This window comes from Carcharhinus amblyrhynchos, chromosome 9 (assembly GCF_965287045.1).
Source record: "Carcharhinus amblyrhynchos chromosome 9, sCarAmb.v2.hapA, whole genome shotgun sequence".
Taxonomy (NCBI): domain Eukaryota; kingdom Metazoa; phylum Chordata; class Chondrichthyes; order Carcharhiniformes; family Carcharhinidae; genus Carcharhinus; species Carcharhinus amblyrhynchos.
In genome coordinates this window covers 80,737,685-80,764,096 of record NC_137332.1, presented here as the reverse complement: position 1 = coordinate 80,764,096, position 26,412 = coordinate 80,737,685, and the positions used below count along the sequence as shown (strand labels likewise).

At 43.6% G+C, this 26,412-nt stretch overlaps 1 protein-coding gene across 1 annotated transcript in view; it reads left to right on the top strand.

Annotated features, from left to right (window-relative positions):
• LOC145347959 (neurogenic locus notch homolog protein 1-like) overlaps positions 1 to 26,412 on the top strand; it is a 158,424-nt gene that overhangs the window by 87,360 nt on the left and 44,652 nt on the right. Inside the window, exons 10-18 of the mRNA XM_080195979.1 lie at positions 8,894 to 9,007; positions 9,870 to 10,103; positions 11,288 to 11,398; positions 13,429 to 13,621; positions 14,400 to 14,545; positions 15,873 to 15,986; positions 18,612 to 18,731; positions 21,397 to 21,549; positions 22,094 to 22,322. Coding sequence (XP_080052105.1) covers positions 8,894 to 9,007; positions 9,870 to 10,103; positions 11,288 to 11,398; positions 13,429 to 13,621; positions 14,400 to 14,545; positions 15,873 to 15,986; positions 18,612 to 18,731; positions 21,397 to 21,549; positions 22,094 to 22,322 — 1,414 coding nt within the window. The remainder of the gene's footprint in view (positions 1 to 8,893; positions 9,008 to 9,869; positions 10,104 to 11,287; positions 11,399 to 13,428; positions 13,622 to 14,399; positions 14,546 to 15,872; positions 15,987 to 18,611; positions 18,732 to 21,396; positions 21,550 to 22,093; positions 22,323 to 26,412) is intronic.

Below are 26,412 nucleotides of genomic sequence, written 5' to 3'. Positions count from 1 at the left end.
CACACACTTGAAAGTCAGCAGTCCCTGCAGTGACAAAGTGTGATGAAGTTGTGCCTGGTTTCAGCATGTAAGTGTTATTCCTGGATTAGGAAGTATATGTACTTCAGGTAGGTATGGTGAATTGGTGCCCTCAGGAAATCAGATGGGTGATGCATTCAGCACATGTTGGGGGTAAAAATCTATTTCTGTTATTCATGAGGATGTAATCTTTTGGAGATGGTCATCCCAGAATTGGCATGTGGCTTGTTGTACACTGGCCTTGCCCTACCTTTCTGTAAAGGACCACAATCTAGAATAAAAGAAAAGGGTGTCACCTGTGGATTTATGTGATCCTGGTGTACGGTAACCCTGTGTTATGACCAACATGACAGCACTGTTCGTCAGACTGCATTTTGCCGCTCATAACCATGTCATTTCTCTGACAGTAACTAATAATAAATTATTCAGACAAGGGATTTTGTCAGTCTTCTCACAATAGACCTCACTGTCCTTTCATAACCGGCCATGTTGTCTGACGCTGTGGTATATTCTTAATGAAAGCAGTTCATAGCCCTCGTAGCGGCTGACTGCTTCTGACAGAACCTATTCTGCTCAGTTAATCCATCAGTGCTGCTCGAGAAGAGGGCCAGTAGAGCAGAGGAGCCCTGTCTGCTCAGAATAGCAATGGGAATGTAGCCTCGTTGCAGAGTGTGAAGGAATCTACAGAGGCTGCTTCCAGTGCACACAATCAGAGTACTGTTTCACACTGTAGGACAACCGCATTTGTTAAATTTTTTTTTCCCCTCTCTTTTCTATACACAATGCCCCCCCCCCACCCCCGCACACACACACTCCAAAAATAATGTCTTCGTTACTGAACTTGGTGAGAGGAGACAAAGTTCTGTGAACTCTGAGGCTACTCGCTTGCAAATGACAGCATTCTTGGTGCTTGTGGCCTTGTAGTTTCTGAGAGATATGGTACTTCATTAGAGTAGGGAAGAAGGGAGAGTTAATTGCTGAGTCACAAACTTTCCTGCATTAATGCAAATTGCTAAATGTTATAGATTCGTCAGAGTGGGGGAGGGGGCAGGAGATTCAAGTCCATATGCCATCTGAAAAGGAACTAAAAATTAGGTAAACTTTTCCAAAAACTTCTGTAGGCATTTTCTTTTAACCTTTACAAGAACATTTATTTGGTTGTCCTGTTTTTTGCAGTTGGAATCCTGCTAGACTGTGTTTGCAAATCCCACATGTATCTCCCTCCTTAGAATACTATCTGCTGTTACTTACTGCTGTTTGTCTTTTGGTCTGTATGGCAAACGACAGGGTCTGTGTAACATTTTGCATTTCCATTTCCCGGCTATTTCTGGTTAATATTCATGTGGGTGAGAGCTTCAGAGATAAAACTGAACTGTTACTGCAGAGTATCAGGTTTATCAGTGATATGTACACTCTGCCTCCCAGCATAGTATCGGGTTTATCAGTGCTGTACTCTGCCCCTCAATAGTCTTTCTGCACTCAATGTCAAGGCATCTACCTAAATCATGGCCACTTCACTAAGATACTGGTAAATGACTTGTGTTGCTGGGGGAGAAAGGAAACTAGCAGATTAACACTAAAAAGGATTGAGGGAATTGTCAAGTCCAAGAAGTAAAAAGGAATGTATGAACTGAGTTACATAGAACCCTGCAGTACAGAAAAAGGCCCTTCGGCCCATCAAACCTGTACTGAACACAATCCCACCCAGGCCCTATCCCCATATTCCTACGTATTATACCCATTAATCCCTCTAACCTACGCATCCCTGGACACTAAGGGGCAATTTCTTAGCATGGCCAATCAACCTAACCCGCACATCTTTGGACTGTGGGAGGAAACCGGAGCACCTGGAGGAAACCCACACAGGCACAAGGAGAATGCGCAAAATCCACACAGACAGTGACCCGAGCCAGGAATCGAACCCAGGACCCTGGAGCTGTGAAGCAGCAGTGCTAACCACTGTGCTACCGTGCCGCCATGTGCCACAGTACATGATGATATTTTGCTAATTGACAAAATAATGCACGATTTTAAGAGAATTAGCCAGATGTATCTGTTTGAAAAATACTTGAGAATGCTTTTCTATGTGCTATGGATGCTGATCTGAATAGTGTATGGAAGGAGATGCAGGCACCTATTTGTAAGTAACAAACAGGTCGAGTAGAATTTAGCCACTTATATGTGAGGTAGTAACTAGACTAGTGGATCAAGGCCCTCCAATAGCTTTAAATTGTGCTTTTTGGATCTTTGTAAGGTTTCACACGAGACATTTTAAAGTAAAATGAATGGAGGTTTTGAGGATGCTGTACTTTGAGGGTTTCCATGACTCTGGCAGGAATGATATTGAAGTTAACGGATGTGCACTGCTTTTTACTTTTTGCTTGATCAGAGACCTTTTGGTTTTCGGTCTCCTATAACACTGCCGGATGTGTAACCCATGACCCAGAGCGAGTTCTATTGACTTCAATGGGAAATACACTGGAAGCACTAATGATACTGTAGAAATGTAATGGGAGCAAACCCATCACCATTGACATCCGTTGTATGGAATCCCAATAAGTTAAATGTTTTCATTATCGTTGTACAGAATTCTGCAGGAACGAAACCCTTTTGCCACTTACTTTACAGATTCCTAAGAAATCAAATCCTTTACCATTCGCACCAGTCACAGAATTCATGGGGAACAAGCCCCTAACAATGATATTCCAACGGTGCCAAGTCTCCTTTGCTGGGCATTCTTGACAGGAAACTGTAAAAGCCTGACTCCTTTCCAAGCACCTGCTTTATGCACTGTTTTTGTATCTTTAAGTCTATTTCGTTCTGATTTTTCTTTCACAAATTGAATCACTTTGTGCAATTAATGTTTTGGAACCAGATTTTTTTTGAAAGGAAGACACCGAATTACTGAATGAATAGATTACAGCAGAAAGATTTTTGTTCACTAAACATTGTGGACAGCAATTCATGGTAATCTTGGTCCAAACCATGGCAATTTATAGATTGAATACCTACTGCAGTTTAGCTGGATGCATTTTGACATCCTTTCTCCTGCTCCAAAAGTGAACATTTCCACTCTGCACATTGTCCATTTCTGAGGATCACAACGTTTGTAAGCTTTTGCTCTTTCTCAGCATCTAATTTGGCGACTCTCTCTGAGATAAAGAAATTATTTATATATATCCAGTTTGGAAAGTGGAGATGGGAGTGTAACCATCCTGTTGATTGTGCCATCCTTCCCGGAAAGTTCTCCCAAGGTTCCTGGAGGCCTGCGAGCAGCTCTGTTATCCGGTGCACAAAGAAACAGGATTCCAAGGCTTGTGTCAGCTGTTGCCAGGCGGCAGTTCACGCTGACGTGTCATTTGAACCACAGGCAGAGCCTCGTGTCCCGGGAGCTGTTCGACTCAATCTAACTGTGCTGCTTGCCAGCACTTTGGCTGGCCACAGTCTACCCAAGCTTCACTTGAACTCCTGCAAGGCCGGAAATCCCTTTGTGCTGGTTGCCAATCCTGCATAGAGGCAAAGCTTTGAGTGTGTTATAATTTGGAGAGCCTTTGTTTTTGGATGAAAAGTGGGCGAGTTTGGGGGGAGGGAGGAGGAGAAAGGCAAATTTTGAAATTAAATTGCTGCATGTCTTACTAGTGCACTCCATATTCCCAACAGGACTTTTGCTTCGTCCGGATTGATGTTGAGCTTTGTACTGTCCACTGACAATCCTGTTTCCAAATCAATGTGAGCAATTCTCCAAAAAATTCTAAGTGTTGAATTCACGTAAAAACTAGAGTAAATCCAATTGTTTTTTTCAGCTGGAGTTTCAAAATGAATCTTCCACACTTTGTGTACTGCAGAGTGCACTCGTGTGATTCACTCCAAAAAGCCTTGGGTGGGTCCTATTCCCACTGGAGAGGCTGGTAGCATAGCGCTGTGCAAGCCACCACACATTGCGGGTCTGTTAGTGCTGAGATTGGCACATGCGTGATACAAAGAACAACACAGCATGGGAAACAGGCCCTTCAGCCCAACGAGCCCACGCCACCATTTTAACATTGAGTGCCCTCCTCTACCTTTGACCTTTGTCAACACCTATTGGGGAAGATGTGCCAAATGACCCGACGCTGCCAGCATCCCAATAATTGGTTAGCTCAATCAGTGCCCCCCCCCCCCCCCCCCCAAACATGTCTGGGCCAGACTCAACCTGTGCTTCCCGCAATCCCAATCTCTGCCCAGCCCCAAATGCTGGGCTCTCTCCCTCTGATCATGATCCCGGTGCAGAGTGGCAGCAGGGCCCCCATTCCCAGTGTTCGTCCCACCTCTTGGCACTGCCTGATGCCTGGTGGGCGGTGCTGGGGACCCTGGCTGGCAATGCCCAGGAGGCATCCCTCTTACCCTGAACCCTCTTCCACCCTTCACTCCAGCGGGGTTCGGCCGCCAGCTCCTCACAAGTGGGGAGCCAGACTGAAACCCCACTGCAATGAACCGCTCCTTGGAGGGGCGGGGGGTGGGGGGGGAGAGAGACAGAGAGAGAGAGGAGTTTCTATCCTTGTGGAGGCTGTGGCGCCCAGCAGGAAGCTCATGAAACAGCCTTTGCTTGACTCTCCCGGCTTGCTGCGCTGATGGGAATAACACACACACACACACACACACACACACACACACACAATGTTTAGTTAGAATTGGGTTTGACATTTCCAGTGTTTGAACACAAATTGTCAGAGCTTACTGCTTCCTTCCAGTTTTTCTGTTGCAACTTGGTAGCAAGCTGTAGCAATGAAGAAAATCACAAATTTTACTTAATTGGATTAATTTTATACTGTGAGGAAAATAAAAATTGTGATCCCATATGTGTGTTTGCTATGCTCCCAGTTTTGTGAAAGGAGGGAAGGCTGTGCCAACATGAGTTTCTCGGTGGCGAACTCTTGGATGTCAGAGCTCTATGTGAATGTATGCTATGGTGTTTCACTGTGAGCTTTGACTGGGGCCTGGCAAGCAAGGGAGTTTCCATGTCATTTTGAATCGGGGAGTTGACTTTAACACTTAAAGCCAAGACATAAAAGGTTTGGATCCTCTGGTTTCTAGAATGTGCACAAGTTATTCAATCTGACAGATGTTTTGGGGATCTAAGTGGGAGACTGAGCTACAGTCAACTGTGTATGTTAAACATTAATTAAAACACTAATTTTAAACTTTTGTTCTAAAAGCTATTTTTTTAGAAGTCCCTTTGGTCAGACTGTCTTTTGCAGGGCTGACTTGCAGCTTCTGTTTTTGCTAGTTTAACAGTTGCCACTTTCACCAGTTTGGTCTCCTGTCAACTGGGTTCACATGTGAAGGAGATTTTCTGCAACCATTTATACGCTTCCTGTCTGAGAGTCGTTTGAGCAAGCACATGCTTAACCCAACGGCAGCATTGTTCCTCCTTGGGGTTTGATTTTCTTCATAGAGGCGCTACATAAAACACTAACCTCCTGACCTGGTGGATTATGGGGAGGAGAACAAGAGAGAATAGCCTGAGAAACCCATATATAATTGTTGGTGTTTGCCGATTGGAATGCTGAACATGCAAGATCTAGTCTGTCAAACCTGACTGCTGTTAAACGTTTTGTTCCCCTTGCTCCATCTCCTTCCAAAAAATGCTGATGTTTGCCCATTCCAAGGAACTAAAATGAAGTGCAGTCGCACTTGCCATGAAATGTTTCTCGTATTTTCCCCACCTTATTTTCCTGTCAAATGTCTCCTTCTGTTCGAGGCATTAACTATTTGTAAGGTACAAGGTTCACATACTCCACCTGGTCTGCAGACTAACAAAAGAAGTTAAAGATTGCATAGATCAAAGGAAGTGTCTTTGTAGGTTGCTGGAAAAAGTGGTAAACCCAAGAACTGAGAGCAAATTTAGAATCCAGCAAAGGATTACCAAGAAACTGGTAAAGAAAGGGAAAAGAGGATCTGAATATAAATGAGCGAGAAACATAAAGATGGACTGTAAAATCTTCAGGGATGTGAAAAGAAAAGATCAGCAAGGACAGATGTTGGTCCATTGCTGGCAGAGGCAGGAGAATTTATAATGGAGAATAGAGAAATGGAGGATAAACTGAAAAATTACTGTCTGTCTTCACAGATGACTATACAGAAACTCTCCCAGAAATACTAGTGAAAATAAAGAACTGAAATAATTTGATAATAAACAGGTTGCAGTCAAAATTAATTGGATTAAGGTTGATAAATCCCCTGGACTAGATGAGTTACATCGCAGAAGGAGGTGGCTGAAGACATAGTGGATGCATTGGTGATTATCTGTCAAAATTCTGTAGATTCTGGAAAGATTCCTTCAAACTGTAAAGTAGCAAAATTAACCCTACAATTTAAGAAGACAAGATGGGGGAAAAATGGTGCTCTATAGACTTCTTAGTTCAACCTCAGTCATAGGAGAGGGTTCAAATTGATTATGAAGGATGTGATAACTGAAAGATAAAAAATAAAGACGTGATTGGGCAGAGTCAGCATCGATTTATGAAAGGAAAAGCATGTCTCATGAGCCTGTTGGAGTTCTTTTGAGGATGTTATTGTAATCACTAGAGTTATCATTGACCAGAAACTGTACTAGACTAGACAGATAAATACTGTAGCTACAAGAGCAGTCTAGGGGTGAGGAATCCTGTGGTGAGCAACTCGCATCCTGATTCCCCAAAGTCTGTCCATTATCTACAGGGCACAAGTCAGGAGTGTGATGGAATACTCTCCACTTGACTGAGATGTGGAGGAATTTCTTCACCCAGAGGGTGATGAATCATTGAGTTTCCACAGCACTCTGGCACAGGGAGCTCCAATCATTGAGCGGGATCAAGACAGAAATCGATGCATTTTGTAACAGTGTAATAAATAAATAACAATAAATAAATAATAGTGTAATAAAATAATGATTGTAATCGTGTAGGGGAAAATGGCATACAAATCAACCATGATGTATTTGAACAGCAGAGCAGATTTCTTGACTAAATGGCCCAATTCTCCTGTTTGCTATATATATATGAGCTGAACACAGAGTCAGTAGGCTGTTTGATCACAGGCAGCAAGAGTGGCAGAGCCACATTTGAGCCAAATCCCACCTTCACCTGATTATTAGGCTCTTGAGTTTCTCACCAAAGTCACTGAATTGTGAAGGGGTGGGGAAAATTTGTAAAATTTCGCACCCTTACCCAGGAACACCAAGACTCTTGATGGATTCCTGACCCCTCTCTCTGTTAATTCAGCATGAACTGCAAATTGAGCCTGTTCTGTGCAATTCAGTTGCTCACTCAGTATAAACCTGTGGAGCTACCGTGGAGTCTGCAGATGTGTATGTTGATACGTCCATTTGTCAAAAATTGTTCATTGAACCCCTAAAACAGTGCAGATAAATGTCAGCAAAACTCCTTTCCTTAAATGTTATGCACCATTAAATGCTGAGCTTCTCTGACAAGACTGAAATTGAATTTCATTTACAGACCAGGAATAGGTTGTTTGGCCTGACTATTCTATGCTGATGTTTAAGCTCCAGACAAATCTTCCATTACTTTCTCCCTCATATTTAATGAGCTTCTCCTTAAATGCATCTGTGCTATTTGCCTCAACTAAACCCGTTTGCCAGAGATTTCCACATTCCAACTACTCAAAGGATAAAAAGGATTCTCCTGACTTCCCTATTAAATTTATTTATGACCCCTAGTTTTGGACCCGTGTATCCCTAGTGGAGACATCTTCTTTTTCTGTCTTTACTGTCAAACTTGTTCATTTATGGGCAGATAAGTGAAAGTAACATTCTTGCTATTCAAGTGCCAGGCAATTACCCTCTCCAACAAGAGAGAATCTAACCATCACTCCCTGACATCCAGGGGTATTGCCATCATTGAAGCCCCCACTTTCAACATCCTGGGCATTACCATTGACCAGAGCTTAACTGGACCAGCCATATAAATAGTGTGGTTATGAGATCAGACTGAATGCTGGGAATAATGCAGCATGGAACTCTCTGACATCCCAAAATCATCTGTCCATTATCTACTAGGCAGAAATCAGGAATGTTAGGGAGTACGCCATTTGGCTAGATGAGTGTGACTGCAATAATATTGAAGAAGCCTGACACCATTCCGGACGAAATAGTCCACTTGATTGGCATCCCAGCCACCACCTCTTTGAACGTTCGCTCTCTTGACCATGACGCTCAGTGGCAGCAGTGTGCTATCTACAAGGGGGCGCACGGTAGCATAGTGGTTAGCGTTGCTGCTTCACAGCTCCAGGGACTTGGGTTCAATTCCCGGTTTGGGTCACTGTCTGTGTGGATGCTCCTGTTTCCTCCCACGGTTCAAAGATGTGCGGGTTAGATTGATTGGCCATGCTAAATTGCCACTTAGTGTTCCGAGCTGCGTAGCTTAGAGGGACTAGCAGGTAAATGCGTAGGGATACGGGAATAGGGCCTGAGTGAGATTGTGGTTGGTGCAGACTTGATGGGCTGAATGGCCTCTTTCTGTACTGTAGGATTTCTAGTGCAGCTCATTAAGACTCCTTGGGCAGCACTTTCCAAAACAGCAACCTCTACCACATAGAAGGATAAGGGCAGCAGGCATGTGAGAACACCATAACCTCCTAAGGTCTCCTCCAAGCCACACAATCTGAACTTGGAACTGTTCCTTCACTGTTGCTGGGTCAAAGGCCTGGTGCACACTTCCATGGCTCTGTGGGGATATCTACTGCAGCGGCTCAAGAAAGTGGCTCACCACCACCTTCTTGAAGGCAATTAGGCAAATATTGGCCTCACCAGTGCCCCCCACATCCTATTAAAGAATAAAAATAAAGTCCTTATAAAGGTTAATTGATTTCCTTAACATTTTTGTGTATATGTTTGCAGGTTTTGCTGGGAGTATGTGCCAGATTGACATTGACGAGTGTGCCAGCACACCGTGCCAGCACGGAGCCAAGTGTATTGATCGTCCGAATGCGTTTGAATGCGAATGCAGCGAAGGTAAAAGCCAGTTAATGCTGAACAAAAAAAAGGGAAGTGAAACTAAACATCTTGAGTGGTAGAACATTTACACTCCAGGAATGTTCTAATAGTCATGTTTTATTGGAATTACCCCACCTTTTCTCGCCTTCAATCTTCTTCTGTCACTCCCACCAGCAAAAAATTAATATCTGGTGGTTCAGGACTCCACGTTCAGTCAATCCTGGAATCATCATTCATATTCTGACTGAAACTGGAATTTCTGCTTTGCTGCTGAAGTGGATTCCTCCTCTGCTTTACTTGTGCTTTCAGCCAATTGATAATTAATGCTACCTCGCAGCGCATTTCAGCATTAGATTACTTGTCCTTGGGACACTCCTGAACTAAAATAACTTTCCCACACTTGGTTTTAACTGCTTCACTGCCAGAATTTTTTTTTTGTTTTAGCTTGCACTCCCTCAGAGGTTCAGTCAGCCCTTGCTGCCTGTTGCTTCCAGAGCCAGGACACAAGCTGCAGCCTTAGCTTGAGGTTTTGCTGCTACATTCTCTTCCCAAAGCTAGGTTTTGCCACAATCCTGCCATGTACCTTTTAGCTTTATTTATGATCAGTGGATTGACTGCTTTGTTGGTGTACAATATATTTAGTGGTTTGAAAGGAAGTGCAAGTTCATGGGTAGGGAAAATAATTTGGCACAGCAAATTACTTATCACACAGGTACAAACTTCTAGTTCCAGAAGATCTTTTGGGAAGTGAAAATTTACCTACTTTTGTACTTGTAGAAACTAAAATAAAATATAGAAAGTACAGAAAAAGATAAGAAAATTAAAGGTGTTTATTTTTCCTTTCCCTCTCACTCTTTCCCCTCTGTTGATTGATTGAAAGGCTTCACGGGGACCAAGTGTGAGATTAATGAAAATGACTGCATCCCGGACCCCTGCCACTATGGAACATGCGAGGATGGAATAGCTGGGTACACTTGCAACTGCACAGCTGGCTACAAGGGTCCAATATGCAGCGAGCAGATTGACGAATGCCAAAGTCAGCCCTGTCAGAATGGAGGCACTTGTCAGGACCGTGTGAACAATTACAAGTGCCGCTGTCCATCTGGGACTTCAGGCAAGTAACATCTTGGAAGAAAGGGAGTTTTAGTCCAGGAAAAATGTGGAGAAAACTGGCAACAGTCTGCGGAGTATGGGCATTGCTCGCCAGCATTTATTGCATGTACTTAATTACCCTTGAAGGTGATGGTGAGCCACTGTCTTGAACCACTGCAAGCCAGGTGGTGTGAATACATCCGCAAAGCCGTTCAGAACTAAGTTCCAGGATTTTGACCCAATGGCAGTGTGATATAGGGCCCGAGTTTTACCATTTGGAATCTAAGGGCCGAATCCAAGCCCGGAATCCTCTTTGCAGTGTGCCCGTATGCTTTTTGCCAAGGGGGGTGAGTAGCCTGCCACTCTGTGCGTGATCCTTCTTCCCCACCAGAGGAACGAATGCATCTCCCCTCCACCAGACAACGATGAGCCCTCTATTTCCCCACCCCACCCCCTCCCCTGGCCCAGAAGATGGCTCTGAAGCTGCTTCGGAGGTTCCCCTGCAAAATAAAAATCGGCTTTGGATTTTTATTAAGCGGATTGCTAAAAGTACGGATCTGGAACAGAACGTGAAATGGGATTTGGTGGTAGAGTTGGGTGCGCAGTTCATTAAATCAATTTAAATACATGCAAATGCATTTAAATCGTCAGGTCGCCCAGTTTCAGGCACGGACCAGATCTGCGCCCGAATTGGGCGTCGGTAAAACCATGATCTGCTCGGATTCAGATGCAGACCGCGTTAAAGGCCTGACGCCCAAATTTACTGCGAAAACCGGTGCAAATTTTGTGTAAAATCGGGCCCATAGTTTCAAGTCAGGATGGAGTGTGGCTCAGAGGCAAACTTGCAGGTGGTGGTGTTTCCATATATCTACTGCCCTTGTCCTTCTTGATGGTGGAGGTTATGGATTTGGAAGGGCTGTCCATACTGATGAATTAATAAATAAATGCAGCCACTGTAGACAGGCTTGCAGTCACCAGTAATGTCTGTTTTGCCTGACACCGCCTAAATTTGGAAGCATGGAATCGATAATGGTGCTGCTAGTTCGATGATGTTTTTCAACTGTTTAAGCAGACATTACAGAGAAATTTTTACATAGCCATACTTGAATGATTACCCTTGTTGCAGTTGCATCAACTGATCTTGTTAAATGCAGCATTGCAGAACAGCAAGTGTTAAATAAATCTTGAATTTGAATGATCTTACAGGTGTCAATTGTGAGATTAACTATGATGACTGTGCGAGCAATCCATGTGACTATGGAAGCTGTCAAGATGGTATCAATCGGTACGACTGTGTCTGCAGCCCTGGTTATACAGGTAGGGGCAGGGTCCATAAAAGCTACAAAACTTAGATATGGGCTGCCACGGTTGGCACATGCTGTGGCCCCATTTTCCAACTTGGCCCAAGTCACGACTGTCTCATTTTAAAATGTTTTACGGCATCAGATGTTTCAGGAGTGTAATTATCAAAGGGATAAAGTACTCCACACAGCTTAACATGAATATTTGCTGGTGAGCCTGGCATCGTGGTTGCAAAAATATTTTGTATTAACTGTTGAATACTCTGTACACAATCTTTTTTTTTGTCTTGCCTTCCAAGTGCCCCACATGCACTCTCGGCTGACTTATCAGTTTGTACTGGCTGGGACTGACACCTTTTTGACCAGCACATTTAAAAGACTGGTCTAAATAAGTTGGCAGAACAAGAAAGGAATTGGATTAATGTAGTGCCTTTCAGGACTTGAGTTGGCAGTGCCTTGCACCCAAATAAAGTACATTTGAAGTATAGTCACTTTTGTAATGTTGGAAACATGGCAGCCAATTTACACGTGGGAAACTCCCACAAACAGAAATTTAATGTGTCCACATAATCCATTATTAATTGAGGAATAAATCTTAACAAGGACAGCAGGGGAACTCCCCCTATTCTGCTTTGAAATATCTCATGCATACCCTTTGCATATGCATGAGAAGGCAGGTGGGCCTTGGTTGAACAATTGTGCCGCTACAAATGCAGCACACACAAGACCACCCTGAGAGAGGCAGCCTAGATTCTGTGCTCAAGTCTCTGACTTAAATCCTCCTGACTCAGGTGAAAATGTTATCACAGAGGTACTGCTGAAACTTGCCTTGGAAAAGACAAGAAGTTGGGTTGAAAAATTAGATTATGGTTGGATTTCAGCACCCTTCGTGCTCCCATCCAACGGCATAAAAAATTGACAAACGTGAACAAAAATATCCAGATCATTCATCAATACTTTGAGTAACCGGGTCTGAGTATTAGACATAAATTCAGTTAATGAATACAGGGGTAAAGTGGTAGGGAAGGTGGTATCTGAGACTGGAAAATGAAGAAACAAGATTCACTCTCCTAATTCCCATCCCATGCTGGGTTTAAACAAAAAAACACCCTCCGGTTCTGATGTTCTGTGCAATCTTCCTCCATTCCACGTCCACCAATTGTTTGTGTATGACAGTGGCACTTTTTGCAAAGGCATCTGATTTTCAACTAGACCTTGAGTATCTTTGAACTTACTGTGTTGCTTATTCTTGAGTGTCAGTTTCACAGTTACTGAAATATTGGCACAATGCGGCGGACAGTCTTTACCTGGCTGTACTGATTACATGTTATGTTTTATAAATGCAGTTCTTGCAATGGATGATGCCACAGAAATAGTGCAATGCTATCACTTGATATTAATGATTTTTTTTCCCTGTGTTGGTGACAACTACTTGGACAGTAATCAATGAGCTTATTGTTTTTGAAGGGATGATGGAGATGAAATGGAAAGCAAGTTCCTCCTGTGTAGTGAAATTATAAACCTATTCATTATAAACAGGTTTACAATTTCATTCCTCAAAGCACACAGGAAACGTTCCCTGATAGCTCCGCTCAAACTTTAGAGACTGTCAGGTGCTCAGGCAGTGTGCTTTGACAGGAGTTCAACTCCTGTCCATCAAGCTGACAAAAGAAAAGTTTGTGGTCACGTCCCTTTAATTAGATACCAACAGAAGATGTGTACTTAATAGGTTTCTTCGAGCCACATTTACTGCATTGTTTTATTTCAGAACTTAAATCCTTCACCAGTTTGGGTTTCCTGTATTGAAAATCATCAGCAGAGGTTAAGAGGCCAGGATGGCCATCTGCTGCTTGTTTTCTTACCCACCGTTTAGAAGTGCAGAATAATTTGACTACCATCAAATTAGGTTTTTATTGTTCAAAGCCTCCAGTTTTTTCTTTCGACCCTACCCTGCCAATTGACACTTGACACCTGTCCCAGTATCATGAACATTCCCCAAATTGTCAGCCTTGCAAGTTCAAGTATTTTTTGTGTTCCCTGCCGCAGGTCCCATGTGCAACATTGACATCAACGAATGTAGCTCCAACCCATGTCACAATGGCGGCACATGCTTTGATAAAATCAATGGCTTTGTGTGCCACTGCCCTGAGGGCTATCATGATCCTCAATGTATATCAGAAGTGGACGAATGCAAGAGCAGCCCATGTATTCATGGCAAATGTGTGGATGGCGTCAACAGGTCAGCTTCCAAGTTTTGTCCATCTTGGTTCTTTCTTTGCTCTTGTCAAATGTAGTTATCTTACTTTCAATATGTTTGTTTTTGAATTGCTTTGCCTGTTTTCCAAGACTGCGGGGTGGAAAAGATGATGGGGGTGGGTCAAAATCTCCTGTGTTGCTAAATGTTGGTTTGGCTGTGTGATGTTTGAGTGTTCCAGTGGACTAACCTGTGTGAATATGGTCACTTGAAAGCATGAATCAGCATGGCTCATTGAATTGAGAGGATGTGAATGGAAAATACATGTTTTAAGTTTGCAGAGTGAATTGCAATGTAAGTGAGCAGTTAAGGAGAAAATTGAGGTGCTATTAATGTATGTGTAACATCCATTGGATTTCAGAGAATAACCATTCGCAACTTATAAACCAGATGGAGTACCTTGATTCAGGTTTTTTTTTGGTTAGCATCTTCCTGAATTTTACATTCTCACTGGGAAGTATTTTAACTGGTGGCAGTGTAAAATTGCAGGAACAGGATTCCTTCAGAGATCCTGTTCGCCAGCATTGCATGGAGATCCTATGGGCAAGGCTTTGAATGGGAAGCCATCCCTAATTAAGGCCCTTAAGTGCCAATTAAGAATCTTTTTTTAAACTGTCAAGTTAATTTTACTGGATGAATGCTTGAGTATCTGTTTCAGAATTTAGCCTCACCTCTCGGTGTGAAACGAAGGAAGCTGGCAATTAAATCGGAGTCGTGCCTTGCTTGTTGTCAACATTTTCTGCTACTTTTTTTGTTTTTGCAGTTACCAGTGCATTTGTGAAGCTGGTTGGGCAGGAGTAAACTGTGATGTGGACAAAGACGAGTGCGAGTCGAACCCTTGTCAACACGGAGGAACCTGTACAAATCTAATCAATGGCTACAAGTGCACATGCGTGAAGGGATTTAAAGGTGAGAGAGGGGCAGTAAAACGCTTGAGTTAAAGCAATAAGCCAGGTCGAATTCAAAGCTGAGCATTGAAGTTGCTCATTCTGATGATGTGTAACTGTACTGACTTGTTAGCATTGTAAAGCATAGAAGAGCACCATTCAGCCCATCAAATCTGTCATCCCTTTGAAAGAGTTATCCAATTAGTCCGACTCACCTTTGCTCTCCCTATTGTCTTGTAAGTGTTTTCCATTTCAAAGAAATCTGAAAAATTACTCTATGGGAAAAGAGCTTTTTTGCGTTTTCTTAAGCAGTTCTCCTGTTCTGTTGGGCTTCATGCTTTTTCTCACCGGGAATGAATGACTAACTGGATGAGATGTTCATTAAAGCTTTTAGAAGCAAAATATGAATCCATCCATTATTTATTGTGTAGGTTTCTCCATGTGCTATTCTCACATTAGGAGTGGGCTATTAACACTGCTATCGATGTGATCAACTCTCCAAAAATAACTCCTACCCCAGGATGTGTTGAATATTTTTAGGCAGTCACAATTTTTTAACAATTATTCATTCCTGGAATGTTAGTATTGCTGGCAAGACCAGCATTTATTTCCCTGCCCTAGTTTTCCTTCTCACCACTACCTTAAATCGTTGCAGTTCATGTGGTGAAAAACTCCCACTGGCGGGAGTTCCAAGATTTTGACCCAGCATTGATGAAGGAATGACATTGCATTTGCAAGTCTGAATGGTGCGATTTAGAGGGGAGCTTGGAGATGGTGGTGTTCCCATTGTGTTTGGTGCCCTTGTCTTTCAAGATTGTGAGTTTGAGAGATGTTGCTTAAGAAGTTTTAATGCATCACTGCAGTGCATCCTATTACTCATAATACACTGCATCTGTAGTATTTGTGAATAGTTAGGCATGCAAATGGAGTGCCGATCAATGCTTGTTGTTGGAGTGGGGTGGGGTGAGGGGGTGGCGGGCATAGGTTCCAGGGATACGGAGCCAATGATAATTCCTTCTAGACATGGTCCACACTGCCAAGACGTTCCAAGTCTGCTGCAGTCTTTCTTATCAAACCCCTGGAGTCTGATGTGGAAATGAGGGGGAAAATGTCACAATGATAATGTGTGTAGTTGTCTTCTGCTGTTTGGTCAAAAGCACATTATTGGGGCAGGGTAGCAAACTTTTTATTCTGCATCCACCTGTACCGGGCCTTGGGTGGAAATTCCTGGTCTGGGTGCCTGAAATGCCAAAGTTCCATTGCCTAAAACTAACATCCATCACCTCGATGTGTACCAGCAAATGTGAAAAAGGAATAATATTCTTTCCCTCTCTTTTCTGAATCTCTAGGCTTCGACTGTCAGATCAACATAAATGAATGTGCATCAAACCCCTGTTTGAACAAAGGAGTCTGCGTTGATGGAGTGAATACTTACCAATGCATCTGCTCCCTCCCATATAATGGTAAGAACCAAAAAGACAAAGGGTCATCATGGGGAGTTGCGCTTTTACTTGGGTGGTCCTTTATAGGTGAGAGTCGGTATGAGAGTGCTGACTAGGTTCTTCTGTGCTGTGCCTGAGGATCAGTGCTGAAATAGAATGATATCTTGACTGGAAAAAAATTCTTGGCTGAATAATGAACTGAGGCCACACATTACCTTGAACATCCCTGCTCCATGGAGGTGTGTGCTTGTGGGTTTGAGTGCACGAGTATCTATTTCAGGATTCAGTCTCGCCTCAAGCCAGAAGCAAAGTGATGTGCCACAGCGCCCTTTTGAGTTATTGCCTGATTAACAGGCCAGGCCCATAAGTATTAAATTTCCACATCAAGCAGTCTCAAACTTCCTTGACCGTTTTTATTAGTTTACTGTGTGTGAGCCAAGTTCAGTTCTTTAAATCCACTGGAAACTCTTTCCGATGCAGGTGTGAGAGTTGTTTCGGGCCAGGGATATTTTATGTTTCTCTTTGGACAGGGTAGAGCAGGGAGTGAGTCAGCACAGGCATATGCCTGGGGTTAGAGAAGGGGATCTCTGTCTCCTAACTAGGTGTTAATACCAGTGACCCCGATGGCCAGAGTCAAGTCATGCAAAATATGAATTGACTTAGTTTGCTTTGTAAATCAAAAAGATGTTGTGTTTAGTTAGCTGATTGTGCCGAAAGTGGATAATGATGCTTGAATAGGGAGAGGAAATAACTTTTTTTAAAAAATTTGCCTGGGAACATATGCATGGTGGTCAAGCGAAGACAATGTGGAGTTTAGTGATTAAAGATTTTCAGTTACTGTGTATCAGACAGTGAGAAACATAGTCAATTTCATATTTCCTCCAACACCAAAGTCAATTCGTGCACTGTAGCGCTCCTGACTCAGCTGTTAAAAGCTGCTTTAGCAAAAGCAGTGGGTGCACCCAGAGGCATTTGTTTTTTTAATTCAGTAACATTACTTTGTAACCCTACAAACTGGTTGACTAGAATTTTTATAGCACAGAAAGAAGCCCTTTGGCCCATTGTATTTGGCTGGCCATTAAGCACCTATCCATTTTAATCCCATTTTCCAGCACTTGATCCTTGGTCTTGTACGTTATGGCATTTCAAACCTGTCCATAATCTACAAGGCACAAGACAAGAGTGTTGTGGAATACTTTCCACTTGCTTGGATGAGCCTGAGTCCAGTTCCAACAATGTTCAAGAAGTTTGATACCACCCAGGACAAAACAACCTGCTTGATTGGCATCCCATCCACAAACATTCACTCCCTCCACCTCCAGTGCACTATGGCAGCTTGGTGTGCCATTTACAAGATGCACTATAGCAATTCGCAAAGGTTTTTTCTAAGGCACTTTGTAAACCCATAACCTTTAACACCTAGAAAGATAAGAGCAGCAGATGCATTCAAACACCACCGTCTACGTGTTTCCCTCCAAGCCACACACCATCCTGACTTAGAAATATCATCATTCCTTCACTGTTGCTGGGTCGAAATCCTCCTAACAGCACTGTGCTTGTGCCTACACCTCGGGGACTGCAGCAGTTCAAAAGGGCAACTCACCACCAGCTTCTAAAGGGCAATTAGGGTTAAATGCTGGCCTAATTGGCTGTGCCCAAGTCCTGTGACAAATGTTTTTTTAAAAAATAATTGGTCAAGTTTAGCACAGACCTGTCAAGTCTGTATCTGTGGATTTTAATATGCACAGCCGCCTATTTAATGCTGCTCGCTCTCCATCCTCTTCAATCTCTGTTTTCAAGCAACTATCTAACTCCCTTGAAACAATATTTGTTGATTATGCTTCCATTGTTGAGGCAGATAAGTCTGCATATGACTGGTTTAGTCTGGCTTTACTGATGGGAAAGGTGGCTGCAGGCCTTTCCCAAGCATTCTAAAGGTGCAGCTTACATTTATTTTTGAACTAAACTTGGCACTGCAATGTTATCTCACAGACTGTTTTCAAACCTTCTGGTACATTGTGCATATTTCTGATTAGATTCTCACCCAATTATGTGCCTGTGCTGAGGTCACTGTTTAGCTGGTTTATTATTTCCCATTTTCTAAAACCAACCACTTGTGGCTATTGTAGTTCCAGACCCTGAAAGCTCCTTTTTTTTTACCCCAGCCGGTGCAGTCCTTCTCTCCACCCCCGCCACACCCCCCTCCCCCTGCCAAACAGTAACATCCTTTCTCTAAAGCCCTTATGCCATCAACAGGACTGTGATTGGGATTTAAAAATTGGTATTTCTAGAATCTGATCAAAAAGTAGACCATTTGGCCCATTGTGTCAATGCCATCTCTCAGGGAGCTGCGCAATTAGTGCCACTCTCCTTGTTCTTACCCATAGTCCATTCATCATTGATCTCAATTCTCTGTCCACTGGTTACCAATTAACTTGTAGTGGAAACAGCTTTTCCTCATCTACCTTGTCAAATCTCTCTCAATTTTAAATCTCTTCTTAATGTTGTTTGTTCCAAAGGGATCAGTCCCAGTGAAAGTATGGCTATTCCTACAGGGGACGTTGTGCAGAGAACACTGTTGTTACAGCAGTTTGGATTTTGCTTGACTCTAATGGATTCCTTCTTCTTTCCTCCCTTTCTCTTCAGGCAAGGATTGTCAGTCTGTTCTTGATCCGTGTTCCTCCCAACCATGTAAAAATGGAGGTGTGTGCAGTGAAACTGAGGACTACGAGAATTACATGTGCACCTGCACGATGAATTGGCAAGGTGAGGTACATTGCGAATAGGAGTGGGCCATTCAAACCCCTCCCCTGCCGAGCCATCTCTATCATTCCGTTGGATCATCTTCGACCTACATTTCAAATCCATTTTCCCACCTTTATCTTCTAACTCAGCAAAACTCTTAACATACCCTGCTCTAGATTCTCAGCATGCACAGCCATGTTTGGGGGGGGGGAGAGTCCGGATGTTCCTGATTTCTTACTGCCATTTGTTTGGAAAAAGAGCTTTATTCCTGGAAAATAGAACATAGAACACTACAGCACAAACAGGCCCTTCGGCCCACAAGTTGCGCCGATCACATCACCTACCAACCTACAGACCTATCTATAACCCTCAATCTCATTAAACCCCATATACTCATCCAGAAGTCTTTTAAAAGACCCCAGCGAGTTCGCCTCCACCACCACTGACAGCAGCCGATTCCATTCACTCACCACCCTCTGAGTGAAAAACTTACCCCTAACATCACTTCTGAACCTCCCTCCCCGCACCTTAAATCTGTGTCCTCTCGTAGCGACCATTTCAACCCGGGGAAATAGCCTCTGAGAGTCCACCCTATCTATTCCTCTCAACATTTTGTAAACTTCTATCAGGTCGCCTCTCAACCTTCGTCTCTCCAGGGAAGAGAGTCCCAGCTCCCTCAACCTAACTTCATAAGGCATGCCTCCCAGTCCAGGCAACATCCTTGTAAATCTCCTCTGCACCCTTTCAATAGCTTCTACATCTTTCCTATAGTGAGGCGACCAGAACTGCGCACAGTACTCCAAATGAGGCCTGACAAGGGTCTTATAAAGTTCCAGCATTACCTCCCGACTCCTAAACTCAATCCCTCGATTAATGAAGGCCAGTACACCATACGCCTTCTTGACCACCTCCTCCACCTGCGAGGCCGATTTAAGAGTCCTGTGGACCCGGACCCCAAGATCCTTCTGCTCCTCAACACTACTCAGACTTCTGCCCTTGATAGTGTACTCGTTCATCCCATTGGTTCTGCCAAAATGGACGACTACACATTTATCCGCGTTGAAGTCCATCTGCCACTTCTCCGCCCAGTCCTGCATCCTATCTATGTCCTGCTGCAACTTTTGCCATCCTTCCAGATCATCCACAACACCACCGACCTTCGTGTCATCAGCGAACTTACTTACCCATCCCTCCACTTCCTCATCCAGGTCATTTATGAAAATGACAAACAACAAGGGCCCCAGAACAGATCCTTGAGGCACTCCGCTGGTGACTGACCTCCATTCAGAAAAAGCCCCATCCACAACCACTCTCTGCCTTCTGCAGGCAAGCCAGTTCTGGATCCACAAGGCCAAAGGCCCTTGGATCCCATGCCCTCTCACCTTCTCAAGAAGTCTTGCATGGGGGACCTTATCAAACGCCTTGCTGAAGTCCATGTACACTACGTCCACGGCACTTCCTTCGTCATTGTTGCTGCTGTAATGTATGAATGGTGATACCCAGCTTACATAAAATAAGATCTCTGAAACAGTAGTGTGATAGTGAATCTTATGCAAAATAAATGTTGGGCAGCACACTAGGCAAAGCCTTCTATGCTGTTCTTCAGAATAGTGCTGTAAAACCTTCATCTGCGAGGGCAGTGGGGCTTCATTTGGCATCTCACCCAAAACGCGACATCCCCGACAATATTTAACTGAACTGTCAACCTCAAAATAGTTCTTGAATTTTAAACATCAAAGCAAAACAATTTCTCTCATCCACCTTACCATCTTAAACACCTCAGTTGGACCATCCCTCCATCCTCTCAACTTGAGGGAATGTTTCCACTGGCTGTTTCCGCTGTCTCAAACAATGACGAGACAGAGTACAGGAATGAGGTAGAGAATCTGGTGAACTGGTGTGGCAACAGTAATCTCTCCCTCAGTGTCAACAAAATGAAAGAGATTGTCAATGATTTCAGGACGCATAAAGGAGAACATGCTCCTGTCTACATCAATAGGGACGAAGTAGAAAGTGTTGAGATCTTAATGTTTTTAGGTGTCCAGATCACCAAGAATCTGTCCTGGTACCCCCATGCCGACACTATAGTTAAGAAAGCCCACCAATGCCTCTACTTTCTCAGAAGACTAAGGAAATTTGGCATGTCAGCTACAACTGTCTCCAACGTTTACATATGCACCATAGAAAGCATTCTTTCTGGTTGTATCACAGCTTGGTATGTCTCCTGCTCTGCCCAAGACCACAAGAAACTACAAAAGGTCATGATTGTAGCCCAATCCATCATGCAAACTAGCCTCCCATCCATTGACTCTGTCTACTCTTCCCAACGCCTCGGCAAAGCAGCCAATGTAATTGAGCATCCCATGCACTACTGACATTCTCTCTTCCACCTTCTTCGTTCAGGAAAAAGATAGAAAAGTCTGAGGTCATGTACCAGTGAACTCAAAAAGCTTCTTTGTTGCTGTCAGATTTTTGAATGGACTTATCTTGCACAAAGTTGATCTTTCTGTACACCCTAGCTATGACTATAACACTACGTTCTGCACTCTCTTGTTTCCTTCTCTATGAACGGTATGTTTTTCCTTCTCTGCAATAGATTTGTTTTTGCTCATTGTGGAAGTTGGGTCAGTTCCCACGTAATGCTGTATGTGTCTGTGTGTATATATAATACATGCTTATCTTGCAGGTCGGAATTGCTCAGTGGATGTTAATGAGTGTGTAACTGACCCGTGTAAAAATGGTGCTATTTGTCAAAATACTCCTGGGAGCTACGAGTGTCAGTGTCTCCCTGGCTACATTGGAGTGAACTGCGAGACAAATGTCAATGATTGCAACCCCAGTAAGTGCTTTAAAGACTGATTGATTGAAAAGAAGCCACCTAAACTTGATTGTTTACTTCCTGTTTTAAGAAAGTTGCATGCATTTCCATCGTGTTTTTGATCACTTTGAGATGTTCCGAAGTAATTTATGAAACATTGTTGCTGCTGTAATGTATGAATGGTGATACCCAGCTTACATAAAATAAGATCTCTGAAACAGTAGTGTGATAGTGAATCTTATGCAAAATAAATGTTGGGCAGCACACTAGGCAAAGCCTTCTATGCTGTTCTTCAGAATAGTGCTGTAAAACCTTCATCTGCGAGGGCAGTGGGGCTTCATTTGGCATCTCACCCAAAACGCGACATCCCCGACAATATTTAACTGAACTGTCAACCTCAAATCTCCAGACTGGGGGCTTGAATGCACAACCTTCTGACTTTGAGGCGAGAGCGCTGCCCGCTGAGCTAGTTAATTAACCTTTTATTTGTGCTGAGTTTTTGGTTCGTAGATAATGCAGGTTAATACATGGTTGGTAATTTGTGTGTGATGTGATGATTTCATAGGTCCGTGCCAGAATGGAGGCTCCTGTATAGATGGTGTCAACACGTTTTCATGCAACTGCTTGCCGGGGTTCACTGGTAGCAAATGCCAGCAAGAGATAAATGAGTGCTTCAGTAACCCATGTCTGAATGACGGGAACTGCTCCGATTATGTCAACAGTTACGTCTGCAAGTGCCCGCAAGGTTTCAACGGGATTCATTGCGAAAACAACATACCTGACTGCACAGAAAGGTAAGAGAAGAGACTTGCATTTCTATCAAAACTTTCATCGTCTCAGGGTGTCCCAAAGTATGTTACAGTCAGTGAAGTACTTTTTGAAGTTGGTTCACTGTTGTATGTTGGAAATGCCGCAGTCTGTGTGCACATAGTAAGACCCCACAAAGAAGACTGTGGGAATGACAAGCTAATCTGTTCTCAGTGATATTGGTTGAGGAACAAATATTGGCCAGGAAACTGGTGAAAACACCTTTGCTGTTCTTTAAATAGTTCCATGGGTTATTTTAGGAACACAAACTTGGTTTAACATCTCATCTGCAAGACAGCACTATCAACAGTGCAGCATTCTCTCAGCATTGCATTGAACACTAGTCTAGGAGATATACTCATATCACTGGAGTGAGACTGGAACTCATGACTTTCTTTCCCATGATGCTACTCACTGAGCTATGGTTGACACACAGTAGAAGTGAAGGGAAGAATTGGGTAAGTCATATGTACATATGAATTAGGAGCAGGAGTAGGCCTGTCTGCCTCTGGAGTCTGCTTCACTATTCAGTAAGATTTTAGCTGATATGATTGTAACTTCAACCCCACATTCCATCTTAAATGAGTGACCACATATTTTTAAACAGTAACCACTATTTCTAGATTCTCCCACAGGAGGAAATATCCTCTCCATGTCCACCCTGTCAATACCACTAAGGATCTTAAAGATTTTAGGGTTTACTCTTCTAAACCCTCATGGATACAAACCTAACCTCTCCAAACTTTCCTCATAAAATAACCTGCACATTCCTGATATTAGTCCACTAAATCATCTTTGAACCGCTTCTGTTACATAGGCACAAGTTGTGTTCCAACAAGTCCTAAAACAAGCTTGAGATTCCAACACTCAAAATGTCAGGGTTCTCAAGTCATTACAGCCCAACTCTCTGCTTTCAAAGCGGTAACATAGTTGAAGGAAGCCTGATCTGTTGCTGTCTTTTAGCAAGCTTTTGTTGCGCAATTATGTTGTTGGTAAGAAGCTCTGTAGGAACTGGAACTTTGTACCAGTGTTCTCTACTGATCCTAGTGCTCGTTCACTTTGAGTTCCACAGAAATGGGGATCACGAGTTTTGCCAGTGGTTGAGAGATTGGATTTGATGACGTAAACCCAGAGAATCAAATCGAGTAGGGGGCTGGTGTTTGAGACATGCTGAGGTGGTACAGCAGCGTGCGAGTGATGTTGGGAACTCCAGATGTAACATTGCTGCTCACTGGGATAGAGCATCCGAACATCACTACAGGGAATTACTATGGAAATATTTTCTAATTCCTGGCCATCTCTAAATTTGAAACAGAGGATAACCGCGAGTCAATTTCAACCAGATTATTTCCTCCCCCTGTAATCTTGTCCAGGATATATTTTGGGAGAATACAATAAGTGGATGTTAAGAAAGAGGATGTGTTGGAACTTTTAAATTCTATCAAGATAGATAAGTCTCCGGGACTGGAAGGGGTGTACCCCAGGTTACTGTGGGAGGTGAGGGAAGTGATTGCAGAGCCCCTGGCGATGATCTTTGCATCGTCGATGGAGATGGGAGAGGTTCCGGAGGATTGGAGGCTTGTGGATGTGGTTCTTATTCCCAAGAAAGGGAACAGGGATAGCCTGGGAAATTACCGACCGGTGAGTCTGACCTCAGTGGTTGGTAAGTTGATGGAGAGGATTCTGAGGGGCAAGATTTATGAGCGTTTAGAGAAGTTGAGAATGATCAGAAATAGTCAGCACGGCTTTGTCAAGGGCAGGTCGTGCCTTACGAGCCTAGTTGAGTTCTTTGGAAATGTGACTGATTACATCGACGATGGAAGAGCGGTGGACGTGGATTACATGGACTTCAGCAAGGTGTTTGATAAGGTCCCCCATGCAAGACTTCTTGAGAAGGTGAGAGGGCATGGGATCCAAGGGGCTTTGGCCTTGTGGATCCAGAACTGGCTTGCCTGCAGAAGGCAGAGAGTGGTTGTGGATGGGTCTTTTTCTGCATGGAGGTCTGTCACCAGTGGAGTGCCCCAGGGATCTGTTCTAGGACCCTTGCTGTTTGTCATTTTCATAAATGACCTGGATGAGGAAGTGGAGGGATGGGTTAGTAAGTTCGCCAACGATACGAAGGTTGGTGGTGTTGTGGATAGTCTGGAGGGATGTCAGAAGTTGCAGCGTGACGTAGATAGGATGCAAGACTGGGCTGAGAAGTGGCAGATGGACTTCAACGCGGATAAATGTGTAGAGATCTATTTTGGCAGGACCAATGGGATGAAGGGGTACAATATTAAGGGTAGGACTCGTAGCTGTGTTGAAGAGCAGAAGGATCTTGGGGTCCGGGTCCATAGGACTCTTAAATCGGCCTCGCAGGTGGAGGATGTGGTTAAGAAGGCATATGGTGTACTGGCCTTCGTTAATCGAGGGATTGAGTTTAGGAGCCGGGAGGTAATGCTGCAACTTTATAAGACCCTTGTCAGATCCCACTTGGAGTACTGTGCGCAGTTCTGGTCGCCTCACTACAGGAAGGATGTGGAAGCTATTGAGAGGATGCAGAGGAGATTTACAAGGATGTTGCCTGGATTGGGAGGCATGCCTTATGAAGATAGGTTGAGGGAGCTAGGTCTCTTCTCCCTGGAGAGGCGACCTGATAGAGGTTTATAAAATGTTGAGAGGAATAGATAGGGTGGATTCTCGGAGGCTATTTCCCAGGGCTGAAATGGTTGCTACGAGAGGACACAGGTTTAAGGTGCTGGGAAGCAAGTACAGAGTAGATGTTAGGGGTAGGTTTTTCACTCAGAGGGTGGTGAGTGAGTGGAATCTGCTGCCATCGGTGGTGGTGGAGGCAAACTCGCTGGGGTCTTTTAAAAGACTTCTGGATGAGTACATGGGATCGAATGGGATTGGGAGTTACAGATAGTTCTATGGCTTGGTAGGTATAGATGTGATCGGCGCAATTTGTGGGCTGAAGGGCCTGTTTGTGCTGTAGTGTTCTATGTTCTAATAACTATTTTATTGAAATCATACTTCATGGAGGACGTTGGTTTATGTCAAGTTAAAATATCAGATTATAAAATTGCTGAAGAAGATCATCAATCCCTTGAACCTGCTCCGTCATGCACTGTGGTCACAACAGATCTGATCTCAAATTCATTTTGCTTCATATCTGAGTGCCTGTGCCTGTCAGTTCCAAAAGCTGCATTTGACCCCAGCATCTGCAGTTTTTGGGGTCATGTGTTCCTGATTTCTGCTTTTTCTGATTTCATCCATGAATGACCTCAATCTTAATTTTAAAGTATTTAAATTTTATTCTAAATTTCTCCCCATCAGAGTTTCTATATTCACCCTGTCAAACCTTTTCCAATGCTTGAACCACCTCACGTAACTGATTTTTGTGGCTTTTCTCAGTTTATAGTCATCAAATTCTGAGCTGGGTGTAGTTATTACTTCTGAGGACTGCAATCGGAAGCCCATGTGCCCTCTATGAAGAGTTTGGTTGGCCTATAAAGGACTTTGCTACACATGATGAAGGGTTAAATTGTGAGGATGAAGAACTGCAAATAAAAACCCCACATTATACTGTAATAAAAGGAGCACCTGTGAAGAGTGTCATTCAGCAAAGCAATTCACTGTCTGAGATTTTCCAGAAATGACAGGCCCTCACATTATGAGCTAAAGATGAGATGGTTTCACCCTACAAATATTTCTGGAGGGCTTTGGCACAGGAGATGAAAAGAAAGCCAGGCTGACAGGCCTGTGTTGGAGGATGCAGCCTGGGGGGGGGCAGGGAGAGAGAGAAAGAGTGTCTGAGGGAAGAGGATTCTTACACATTGTTTCTGCATTCCTTTTCGCCATTAATTTCCATTACCCTGCTGTAAATCAGCCGAGACTTGCTGCAGGCTGTACTGCCAGTCACTAATCCCTGAAAGCAGCTTGAGAAAGGGGGTGGTCATTGGGGTGGAGGAAGGGAAACAGAATTCTATTGTATTTCCCTCTCCTGATGTTCACTAACCATTCCGGTACAGGCAACAAAATTCCAGGGAATGTCGGGTGTGTGCCCAGATGCTGACAAACAGGGAGCAGAGGAAA